General features: G+C 42.9%; 1 protein-coding gene across 9 annotated transcripts in view; it reads right to left on the bottom strand.

Moving 5' to 3' along the window:
* Positions 1-12840, bottom strand: part of Abl2 (ABL proto-oncogene 2, non-receptor tyrosine kinase) — a 91926-nt gene that overhangs the window by 8859 nt on the left and 70227 nt on the right. For all 9 annotated transcript variants that reach the window (XM_021159565.2, XM_029480761.1, XM_029480760.1 and 6 more), the window contains 7 exons: positions 11792-12087; positions 8050-8322; positions 6731-6815; positions 4925-5102; positions 4232-4416; positions 2924-3076; positions 1373-1462 (listed from right to left, as the gene is read on the bottom strand). In XM_021159565.2, coding sequence (XP_021015224.1) covers positions 1373-1462; positions 2924-3076; positions 4232-4416; positions 4925-5102; positions 6731-6815; positions 8050-8322; positions 11792-12087 — 1260 coding nt within the window. The remainder of the gene's footprint in view (positions 1-1372; positions 1463-2923; positions 3077-4231; positions 4417-4924; positions 5103-6730; positions 6816-8049; positions 8323-11791; positions 12088-12840) is intronic.

Here is a 12840-nt window from a genome sequence, read left to right as displayed (position 1 = left end):
AAAAAAAAAAAACCCAAAAAACTCCCAAACCCTTCAGAACAGTATTCTCACAGCATCTAAGAGGCAGATAAAAGTAAGGATTATGTATCCTTAGCTCTCCAAGAACAGGGTCTCATTCCTCACCACAGAAAGGCAGAGGATTGGCTTTATCAGTCTCATAGCCTGGCTCAGGGCAGCCTTGACCCTGAGCTCCTCCTGCCTCAATGAGTGCTGAGATAGCTGCTGTGCCTCCACGACCTGCTCACTGTCTGACTTCTGCAGGATCTCCACAACATACATACAAAAGCAAGCAGCTTCCTGTGTGTCCACACTCTTCCTGCGTATGTGTGCCCATAAACCCATTTCTTAAGTAAGGGCAGGTTTATTTCTATTGATAACCTAATATATCTAAAGATATAAGTACTCAGTTATGTTTATATAAATAAAAGTTTGTTAGATGCTTAAGTTGCTCCTACTGTTTTCAATATTATAAGCATAATCAGACATCACAAGAGTCTACATAAATCTTAGTTATACTGTCTATATTTCTAGAAATGGAATTTTCTGATACCGCGCACGTGCATGCACGCGCATGGGTGCTGCTGGTCTTGCTGTAAATGTGATTTAGTGTTAGGATATATATTTTTAAAAGATTTAATTTAAATTATTTGTATATATGTGTATCTAAGTGTGAGTATATAAACATGATGCTGGTGCCCACAGAGACCAGAGAGGGCACTGGAACCTCTACACCACAATTTTCAACCTTCCTAAAACTGTGACTCGTTAATACAGTTCCTCATATTGTGGTGACCACAACCACAAAATTATTTCATTGCTACTTCATAGCTATAACTTTGCTACTATTAGGAATTGGAACTTAAATATCGACCTCTTAAGTACTGAGTAAGTACCGTAAGTACTCGACCTCTGTGAAAGGTTACTTGACCCTCAAGGTGGTCGTGAGCCACAGGCTGAAAGCTGCTGCTCTAGAGCAGTCACAGGTAGCTGTGAGTTGCCCAGAGTGGTGCTGGGAACTGAGCTCTGGTCTGACCCTCTGCAATGCTGAGCCATCTCCCCACTGCCTACAATATCTTCACACTTAATTTTTAATCTTCTTTGTATTGTGTTCTTTAAGAACTACTGAAGTTATTGATTTTCTTTGTAGAGACTGAGTAAATTTTAAATCAAAATGTAATTTCAGTATGAAATATGATATAGGAAACCCCAGAACTAAAAAAGTATAAAAAAGTAGTAACACGAGAATAAGAGAGGCCAAAAGTCAACTCAGTATCTTTCAGCAGTCAACAGCTGTCAGAGCTTCCCATATTTGAAATTACCATTATCACTCTGCACTCGGCCACAAGTCGTCAACCCCCTGCCCAACACTCACCTTCAGAGATGCTGGAGTCATGGAACATTGTTTCAAAAGCTTGATGGGTTTCAGCAAAAGAGGGCCTGTCAGCAGGGCTCCACTTCCAGCCTGCAGCAGAAGAGAGTTTACAGACTCTTTGAGAGACTCATCCCCAGTGGCACACCAAGTAATGGGCACACATACCATGGCGTGTGCCTAGCAGAGTTACAGCATGTACAGGAACTATGAGATGAGTGGCTATCTCTCAGTTCCAGCCTTGGGAGCTGTGAGCGCCCTCGTAGTGCTAGTCCTATCTATCCTTGGTTCCTATTCCTACTACTACAAAAATGAAGACAGGACCAAAAGAAAATTTAGAAAATAGCAAGTTTTTCTCTATTAGAAGTGAACTAACCACGGAGTGGTGGTGGTGGTGGTGGTGGTGCATGGCTTTAATTCCAGCACTTGGGAGGCAGAGGCAGGTGGATCTCTGAGTCCATCCTGGTCTACAGCATGAGTTCCAGGACAGCCAGGGCTACAAAGAGAAACCCTGTCTTGAAAGAAAAAGAAAAACAAAAAGAAAAACAAAAAAGAAGAGAGGAGAGGAGAGGAGAGGAGAGGAGAGGAGAGGGGGCGAGGGAGAACTATGATGGGGCTGGCAAGCTGGGCCAGTGGGCAGAAGTGCTCACCACCATGCCTGAAAACCCAAGTGGGTTTCACATGGTGGAATAAGAGAAGTTACTTATCAAAAATTTCTCTTGATTTCTACACCACTAATACTGCATTGTGTATGTGTGTATGCAACATGAGCAGCGTGAGAAACAAATGACTACAGGAGAGAATAGTAATGACCCAGCGCCGCATGAACACAAGCACACTTCCACTTCCCGCCCGCCTCCTACATGTGTGTCTCTAAGCAGCCTGATGGCTGCTATTCATATCCATAAGAGATGACTGTTTGGTTTTTATTTGTGTAGTAAAGAGATGGAAGATGCCCACGGGTAAGGCATGTAGAAGCCAGAGGAAAAGACAGGACATCTTTCTCTTCTGTTCCACACTTTATTGCCTTGATCTAGGGTCTCCTCTGAACCAGAAGCTGGCCACTTGAGCTAAGTGTGCTGGCCGGCCAGTGAGTTCCTGGGATCTCTTGAGATCCTGATTGGGGTGGGGGGGGTACAGGCGTGTGCAGCTGAGACAGGCATCTCATGTGGTTACTAGGGATTTGAACTCAGGCAGGTCTTCCAGGCCAGGAGAGGTTACTTAACAATCAGTCTTTAGTAACCATTCATATCTAGCTGAAAGCAGCCATCCTTCAAACATATTATGCAAACTCAACTTCTTATTGTCTTACTGAATACACAAATGTTTTTGAGAAACTGGCAGTATATTTGGGCCACAGACAACTACCCCGAGGATTCCAATAAGACTCAGTGGTATATCGTGCACTATGCCAACTGGCCTGTCAATGACAAGCTATGCAACTGTTAACAAGACTAGATCCATCTGACAAAGCTGAGAGCAGAAATGGTGCCCATTTCATTAACCATCCTGTTGCTGGTCCATTTTGAAAGCTCAAACATGCAAAACACTTACATGCTCTCATAAGTTCATACACTTTAGGGGGGCATCCCTCAGGCTGTTCCATTCGATATCCTTTTTCCAGTAGGTCATAGACTTGAGATAGGTCAATACCTGGATATGGTGACATTCCATATGTAGCAATTTCCCACAACAGTACTCCAAAGGCTGTGTAAAGGAATTAAAAAATGTATTTCTATTTGGCCCCAAGTCCACATTTCTATACTAATTTGGTCTATGGAGTCTTTTTAATTAGCCTCTACTTCTCAGAGCAGCAGAAATTAGATCCAGGACAAGGACAACTCTAAGTGAAATGTTATCTGACCTTATAAGGTGCATTCACTATTAGAGAACTCTGGAAATAAGCAAAGCCTCACATGGAGCGGGAGCTTTAGAGAGGAAAGGCTGCTGAGATAGCTCACACAGTCCAGGCTGGCCTACAACCTCTAAAGAGCCCAGGAAGTCCTCTGCACTTGCATTCCTACTCTTCAGTCTGAGTGCTGAGACCAGAGGTCTACGCCACAAGGCCAAGCTCCTTAGCTGTTGTTCTCACAGTCCCAGCATACTGTCCAGGCAGGTCTCAAACTCATGGACACAAAGGATCCGAGCATCCAGCATGCTGGAACTCCAGCATCCACTACCATACCCCAGCTGGAGTGATTACAGTTGTTCCCCTGTGCCTATTCCCAACCCCTGAGCTCGACACAGGCTTGTACCTCCAGACAAGCAGCTTTATTTATAGGACAAAGGTAACGATGCAGGACAAGGTAAAGATAAGATGATATCCTTGAATGGGGTGCTGTAGGCTTCGAGTATGGAGAAACTGTCAGCGAGCAGCAGGACTTCCCTAAAGGGTCACTAAAGGGTCCCTAAAGAGTGGAGAGATTTGGAGTATGTGGGTCATGTGGCTTCTGTACTACCATGTGACATAAGAAGTCTAACACAGTCATAAACAATGTGTGCATGAACAGGCAAGAATGTTCCCTACCACTAAACAGTACCTTAACCCTATGTGGCTCAACTTGGCCTTCAATTTGCTGAGTAGCCCAGGCTGGCCTCAATCCAAAATCCCAAGTCTCTCATCTCAGTCTCCTCAACTTACTTTTATTATTAGTTGAGCATCCTCAAAATTCTGAAGAACTAAGAAAATTATCTGTGGTCCTAGTGCTAAGGAGGCTGAGTCTGAAGAACTGTCTCAAGTTTTACCCTAATCTAGTGAACACCTGGCTAGCCATAGCTAATGTTTAAAAAAAAAAAAAAAAAGATTAAGACCGTGTACAAAGAAAGGAAAACAATCCATGTAAGAAATGATGTCAGCCTTACCCCAAACGTCAGATTTAATTGAAAAGGTATTGTAGGCCAGACTCTCAGGTGCTGTCCATTTAATAGGAAACTTGGCTCCAGCATGAGCAGTGTAGGTATCTCCAGTCATCAGTCTACTTAAACCAAAGTCGGCCACTTTCACCACATGGTTCTCGCCCACTAGGCAATTCCGGGCAGCAAGATCTCTATGGGAAAGAGAACCCTGTGTTATTCCCTCGGATAGTAAGATGGGTGTGGACTACATGTCTTGGTTCTCTGCTGCAGGCATAGCTGGTAAGGAAAGGATAACTAACACTGGAATACTTTATGATCATTACCAACATGGTAGAAACTTACTAATTTGTACCATGCACTGAATACCCACAAGGAGGCAGAATAAAGATGCTGGACAAAATGAATTTCTATTTTTAGGAATAATGGGAATAATTAGAAATAATCTATTTCACAGGTTAGCAACATAAGCCCTCCTAAAAACTTAAAATAACAAAAAATAAAAATATAAACAACCACGCCGCCCCCACCTTAGGACAAATGTTACTTTAAAAGTTTGGCCACTAGGTGGCATAAAAGGACCTTGGATGTAGTGTTAGAACGGCAAAGACCTTTTTTCCAAAAGCTCTGACAAGTGTTGGCTTCCCCTTCATGCCAAGCAGGCCGGCCTTGTGGCTGGAGGCCACAGTCAGGCTTACTCACCTATGGATGAAGTTCTTCTTCTCCAAGTACTCCATGGCAGAGGAGATCTGGGTGGCCATGTAAAGTAGCACGACGGCGGTCACCTCCTCCCGGCTGCACTCCCGGAGATAGTCAAGCAGGTTCCCATACGGCATGTATTCAGTCACAATGTAAAACGGTGGCTCCAGGGTACACACACCTGACCAACGACAATTTGATAACCTTCACCACATGCTATGAGATAAATATAACAAAAACTTACAAACAGGTCAGTTAGGGTGCCTGCTCTCTGAAGCAGCACAGGCCTTTTCAGCATCTGCCTGAGAAGCAAAATAATTTCTTACATTACCCTGACAAGGGATAAGACCAATTTTTTTTTTTAAGATTTATTTATTTTATGTATATGAGTACACTGTTGCTGTCTTCAGACACACCAGAAGAGGGTACCAGATGCCATTACAGATGGTTATGAGTCATCATGTGGTTGCTGGGAATTGAACTCAGGACCTCTGGAAAAGCAGTTGTTGCTCTTAACCACTGAGCCATCTCTGTAGCCCCATTTCTTGAGTTTTATATGTGCCCACCTCCCCCTGCAACTGTGTGCAGCCTATGTTAATATAAAGCAACACCACTTCACTTATGTAGACCACCTGCCTCTACCTGTGCTTGTAAAAATATGTTTTCATAGTTAAAGACTTCACTAATATATGGCAGATAGCATATTAATTTTTTTCTTTTGGTATAGCTTAGCTAAATTTGAGCATTCAAAGGAAATGGCTGGGAGTGGTGGTGCAACCCTTTAATCCCAGTAATTGTAAGGCTAAGGCAGGTGGACCTCTGAGTTTGAGGCCAGTGTGAGTTGCAGGACAGCCAGGGCTGCACAAAGGAATCCTGTCTTGAAACAAACAGGCCCAATTTTAAAAGGGGAAAATGTTTACTGTGATCCTTTCTGACCCAAACGGAAGAAATCAACCCACTGCAGCGCAACCATTTATCGCTTGGATAAACTGATCAGCCACAAGTTTTAATTCACTTTTTTTCAATGGTCTTTTGCTTAATGTCTCTATTTTATAAAAATATTTCTTGACTTTTTTGAAACTATCTTGAATGCTTCTAACAGCAATGGCCGCTCTTTCTGGAGGACCTACCTGGTCCTCCCTCCATATGGCAGCGCACAATCACCTGTAACTTTAGTTCCGGGGGATCTGATTCCTTCCTCTGATCTCCAAGGACACTAGGCACACATGTGGTACATAGATACACGTGTAGGCAAAACACTCATACACATAAAGTAAGTAAAAAAAAAAAAAAATTAAGGGGCTGGAGAGATGGCTCAGTGGTTAGGAGCATTGGCTGCCCTTCCAGAGGCCCCAGGTTTGATTTCCAGCTCGCAGCCATTTAAAACTCCAGGCCCAGGTACTCCAATGTCCTTTTCTGGTTTCGCTGGACACTACAGAAGCATATATTTCCAGATAAAATATGATACATATAAAATAAATGAATAAATAAAATACTTTTTTAAAAAAGTAATAAAAACCAAAACAAACAAAAAGTAATCAACCTGGGCTACTGTCTTTGTTTTAGCACCTGATTAAAATGAGAAGAGGGGCGTGTGTGTGTGTGTGTGTTGTGTGTGTGTTTGGAGGACTAAGCCTAACTAAGACTTGATGCTTACTAGCTAAGTGTTCTATTCACCATAGTTGATTTACATCTATCATTTCTACCACAGTGCTAAAGCAAACTAGAACAAAACAAAACAATCGCCCTGATCTGAATAGGAAGCTGGGACAGGAATTCGGACCTATGAAGCCTACGGCGGACTCTCACCTAGCAGTTGTACTAAGTTAGGATGCTTGATCTCCTTCATCACTGCAGCTTCCTTCAGGAACTCCTCCACCTCCATGGTGTCTTCCTGTTAAAGGGAAGAGAAGGCAAGGTAAGAAAGACAAAAAAGGAGATCAAAGCTTTCATTTAAGTCAACTCACAAGCCTACTGAGACATGACTCAGTAGTTAAGAGCACTTGCTGCTCTTGTCCAAGAACGATATGGCTGACAGCTCACAATCACCTGCAGTTCCAGGACTCTGATGCCCTCTTCTGGCCTCCCTGGGTTCTGAACTCACAGTAGGCAAAACACAGCAGGCAAAATATCCATATAGATACATATAATATTTTTTTAAAGTAAAAGATCATTTGAGTATTTTAGCATATTACTTTAAGAAATTTTGCTACAATCTAATATGCTCTATAGAAGAACAACAAAGAATAATATCCTTAAATTTAACCAGTGTCAGACACGGGAATAAAAGTAAACACGGAAGCAAAATTCAACAACTTCATCTTACAACTACCACAGCAGAGGGGACAGAGTCAGTTTCTGGTAGGTTGGTGTCTGATCGTCTGATCAGAGCCCATGGTTCTTCTTAAAGAACAAAGCACATCTCTAGAGCCTGACTGCTTCCTTCACATTCAGAGCATGCTCAGTAAGCGGGGCTGACTACTACCTGTGATAGCTCACACCAATGTCCACAGTGAGCGGCAACTTTGTGATTTTATAGAAGAACACTTAAAAAAAGAGACAGTAGGGTCAGGGAGAGGGCTTCTGTGAGTTTAAAAACAAGATGTGATCTAGCTGGGTGTGGCAGTGACACCGGTAAGCCCAGCACTCAGAGGTTAAGGCAGGAGGATTGTGACTTGAAGGCCAACATAGACTACTTAGAGAGAGAGAGACCTTGTCATTTCTACTTTTACTAAAAAGGGCATCTCTAATTGTAAGGAGGAAGGGAAAAACAAAAGCCACAGGGATAGAGATCAGAACAGGGAACTTGTGATGTTGTAGATTACACATGAAGAATTCTTCCAGCAGGGGTTGTTCTCAACAGAACTTATAATTTGCTTCTAAATTCTCACCGAGCTCCCTATCAACAGCCTGCAGAGACGAGCCTTTCCCCACACGTGGGTTGCACTGCAGTGAATAATCTGCCCCTGCACTGTCAGCAAAGGCACTAAGCTAATCACCACCATTTGCTGAAGTGTTTGGCACCAGTGGGTGGAAAGTGTTCCAGAGTTGAGAAGGGCACACTGATCTTTCCAAGTGATTTAGTGCACACACAAAGATGCTTGGAAGCCTGGCTCTCAGCAACCTACCTTCAGTGTTTTCACAGCCACTGTAAGGCTGTACTTCTTCCAGACGCCAACATAAACCTCTCCGTACTGACCGCCCCCAAGTTTGTGCTTCATGGTGATATCTGTCCGCTCCATTTCCCACTTGTCATGGATAGGAGACACGCCATAGACGGTTGGCTTGTTGCACTTCGGTGCTGGGTAGTGCAGCGTGGTCACTAGCCCATCAGCAACTGTGGAGTGGTGGTGAACAAGCTCTGCCAAGGTGCTAAAGCGGCTCTCAGCTGTCACGTACACCTGGAGAGAAGAGAACACTCAGCAACTGGACAAAAGAGTCAAAAGCAAGCATTTCACTGCCGTCGGGGCATGAAGACAGCAGGGAGGGGGTCTGTTTCTTTTTTCAGACTGGGTCTTAACTATGTAGCCCTGGGTATCCTTGAACTCATATAGATCAACCTGCCTCTGCCTTCAGAGAGCTTAGATTAAATGTGTGCACTGCTGTTCCTGGCCTGACTTTTTTGTTTGTTTTTGAGATGAGGGTCTCCATTATGTAGCCCTGGCTGGCCTCGAACTCCTGACCCTTCTGCTTCCACCTCCAATGCACAAGGATTCAGGTTGTATGTTAGTGTTACTAGCGCCCCAGGCGGTTATCATAATTAAGGCAAAGTAAGTGTTAATGCTTAGGGTAAGGGAAATGGCTTAATCTCATTTTAATTATCCTTACTGTTCTTTCTAAATTAGCCTTGAATGAGAATGCCCAACATAGCTACAGGGACATCAGGCACACGAGTCCTCAAACTGTTTTTAAGCAACAGGACTATACACTGTGTAGGCAGCACTCCAAAGACTCTGGAGGAGGAGAACCAGGGGTTCCAGGTCAGCTCGGCTAAAGCCAGACACAGTCACAGACAAGGGCTTGTACAACCCAAACCTGAGAGAAGTGATTAAGTAGGCAATCTGGATCTGCCTTCTAGGCTAATAAAGTATAATGTCACAATCCATTCAGAACATAAACTGACAGCCATTAATTTGGATATTGCAAGGTTAATATGGGTAAAATTTTGATTTAATATCACATAATTAATTATAAATTTTATTTACTTTTATAACACCCTTTAAGAATGTCCAGGCCATTAAAAAAGAGACATAATTGGATTTCAGAGTTATTAACAAGATGCTTGCTAATTTGCGATAATTAGTTAAAGTGTAAAATAAGATAGCAGCCTTTGGCTTTATCGTCTAAGGGAGTATGATTTATTTTTAATTAACTGACTAATTAATTTACAGAGTTTCTATATATAACCCAGTCTGGTCTCAAACTTGTGGTCTTCTTGCCAGTTTCATGACTGCTAGAATTCTAGGGTATGTGCCATTGTGTCCAGGCTGCTTAAATAAACAAACATTGTTTAAAACAAACACATGAAAAGTTGTATTTTTATATATTAAATGTACATAATTCATAAGTGGAGAATGTGGTCTTTCACAAATAAACTCCCCCAGTAAACATCACCCACACCAAGAATGGCAACATCACTAGCACCAAGTCCTTGCCAGCTGTTTACTGCTGCAAAGGTATTACTGGAAGTGTACATAATTTTCTAAACTGCACATAAAGGAAATCATAGGGCATGTGTTGTCTAGTGTTGATCTATAATTCACATGCTATAAAATTCAGTATTTTAAGGTATACAATTCAATAGCTTTCAGGACATTTACAAAGCTCGCTAACCAACCACCACTGTCTAACTCCAGCACAGTTATTTATAGCTGTTAGCAATCACGCCCACGCTCCTCTCCACACAATTCTCTGGCAAATACTAATCTGTCGGTCAACTTTATGTGTACGAAACTCATCTATAGGAGAGGGTAGAAAAACTCTCTGAACAGGGATGAAAAACAGGTATCTTAGACTTGGGGCTATATAGGGTTCCTATAGCAACTACTCAGGTCTGCTTAGAAATCCAAAGTAGCTTCAGAAAATTCAGAAATGGATAGACAGCTAGTAGGCCACAGCTTCCTACTGACTGTGTCTAGAGCATCATGTTTATTTCTGTTTCTGTAGGAGATTCTATCTTAAAAATATATCATAATTTATTAGTCAATTATGCCACTTGATACTTCGATTGTGAGGCTATCATAAATACTGCTGCTGTGAGTTAATGCTCTTGCATAGTCTGACACATCTGTGCGTGTCCCCCCACAGACCCATGCTGAAGAGCTCAGGGCTCAGTCAGTTGCTCCTGCTGCTTCTGTTCCCTTTCTCTGCTAATTCTCTTAGAGAGATTTCTCCAGCACCCATTCCAGTTCTGGGGATTCCAAAGCCCTCTTTTGGCCTGTGTGGGTATTACACCCATATGCACAAACCAGCACCCATACGAACACACAACATATTCTAGATACATCATTAATATAAATCAAAAGTCAATGAGGGCAAAGGGAGGAGGTATGGTGGTGCACACCATAATCATAGCACACTGAATTCAGACAGGCAGGACAGTTGCTACAAGCTCATATTTGTATGTATGGTCTATATGGCAAGTTCCAGTACACAGAGATCCAATCTAAGTCAGCATCACCACCACCCAAACTGAGACTTAAGCAAAGTTAATAAATGGTGAGGTACAAAGCACAGCAGTTCTGCCTGCTCTAAGGCCACATGCCCCTCCCACTTTGTCCGTCCTACAAAGTGGGAGGAAAGGGGGCTCAACTTCACGCACGAACCATTCAATAGAACAACTGGTTTAAGTTCGGAACTTATAATTTATGTTTGATTTTGTTTTGTTTTTAATATTTATTTATTTATTTATTATATGTAAGTACACTGTAGCTGTCTTCAGACACTCCAGAAAAGAGTATCAGATTTCGTTACAGATGGTTATGAGCCACCATGTGGTTGCTGGGATTTGAACTCTGGACCTTTGAAAGAGCAGTCGGGTACTCTTACCCACTGAGCCATCTCACCAGCCCTGATTTTGTTTTAAAATGTAATTACTATTATTATTTTATATGTATGGGTGTTTTACCCACATGTCTGTGCACCACACATATACCTGGTGCCCATGGAGAGAGCACTGGATCTCCCAGAATTGGGGTTTCGGATGGTTGGGAGTCACCATGTGGTACTGTAAATCAAACCCAGGTCTCTGGGGCCCTAAAGGATCCGTGTAACACATTCACTCTACGCAGACTGGCTGGGTAATTCATCTATCGCCATTAGCACACACTGATGAGAATAGCAGCCTCCAAACATCCTCTCTCTCTGTGACCTCTCTAGTGGACAGGAGTCTCCTTCCAAAGGCTTATGGTTGACGTCTAACTTCCTCTCTATGTACTTGGTGTGCATTTATGCTGATGATTAAAACAGCTAACCTGTATAAATCTCTTCAATCCTCAACTTCAAATATGGCTTACCCTTAATTATTTACAACTTTTTTTTGTTTGGTTGGTTGGTTTTTCGAGACAGGGTTTCTCTGTATAGCCCTGACTGTCCTGGAACTCACTTTGTAGACCAGGCTGGCCTCGAACTCAGAAATTCACCTGCCTCTGCTTCCCTTTGCTGGGATCAAAGGTGTGCGCCACCACGCCCGGCTTATCTACAAATTTTAACTCGTGTTTTTTGAATTGTTTTGAAATAAGCAAGCTCTAATATGCTAAATAGCCCAAACTCACCAGGTTAGGCAATACTTTATTTTATATGAGATATAAAAATTATTTTCTATTTTTTCCCCTTCCTACTGAAGAGCTAGTCCACATGAACAGGTCTTACCTTGCTGTCTGTGGTGGTATTGATCCTGTAGTGATACACACGTCCCTCATACCTGAGAGAGATGGACAGCTGCCCAGGGCTGCTTTCACTCTCTCGAACCAGGAAGCTGCCATTGATTAGGCTGCTGAGGAGATATTCTGCTGCGCTTCGGGATACAGGTCCGTGGTACCAGGAATGTTTCTCCAGGCTGTTAACTGGAGTGATGTAGTTGCTTGGCACCCAACCCTGTCCATTCTTGGAGCGAACTTCACTCCACTCGCCATTCTGGTTGTAACCAAGGACTCGCAGCTTTTCCCCTAGCCATTAAGTCATCACAGAAAGAAAGGCAAGCATGTTAGGACTGTCAGACTGCAGCAGTGTAGTGTCAAACTGCAAATCACTGAAAAATGAACCAAGGACTTTGGTTCTTGCTTACTAACATCCTGACTGATCTCTACTTTGAGCAGCTTAACAAAAGAATGGTTTCTGAAGGGTTACATATCACTTAAAAAGTCTTCCAGAAACGATGAATTGTATTAGAATACAGAATTTACTCAAATAGATAGAAAATGACAGTGACTGAATGTCTGTGTGTGTCCCCCAAAGAGGGGATGAGGCCACTGGAACTGGAGTAATAGGCAGTTGTGAGGTACCCAACATGGGTACTGAAAACTGAACTCCAGGCCTCTGAAAGAGCACTAAACGCTAACTACTGAGCCGTCAGCCCAGCCCACCTACCCACCCTTTTCCTTTTATGTGAGTCTCACTTAGTCTAGACTGGCTGGCCTCAGACTCGTGATCCTAATTCAGTCTCCTGAATGCTGGACTACAGACATGCACTAACACCTGAGCAGTACTTACTGAATGCTGGACTACAGACATGTACTAACCCTGAACAGTACTTACTGAATGCTGGACTACAGACATGCACTAACACCTGAGCAGAACTTACTGAATGCTGGACTACAGACATGCACTAACACCTGAGCAGTACTTACTGAATGCTGGACTACAGACATGCACTAACCCTGAACAGTACTTACTGAATGCTGGACTACAGACATGTACTA

The sequence above is a fragment of the Mus caroli genome, chromosome 1 (assembly GCF_900094665.2).
Source record: "Mus caroli chromosome 1, CAROLI_EIJ_v1.1, whole genome shotgun sequence".
NCBI classification, from domain to species: Eukaryota; Metazoa; Chordata; class Mammalia; order Rodentia; family Muridae; genus Mus; species Mus caroli.
Note: the sequence above shows the minus strand (reverse complement) of the source record. Positions and strands in the feature narration are given on the sequence as shown.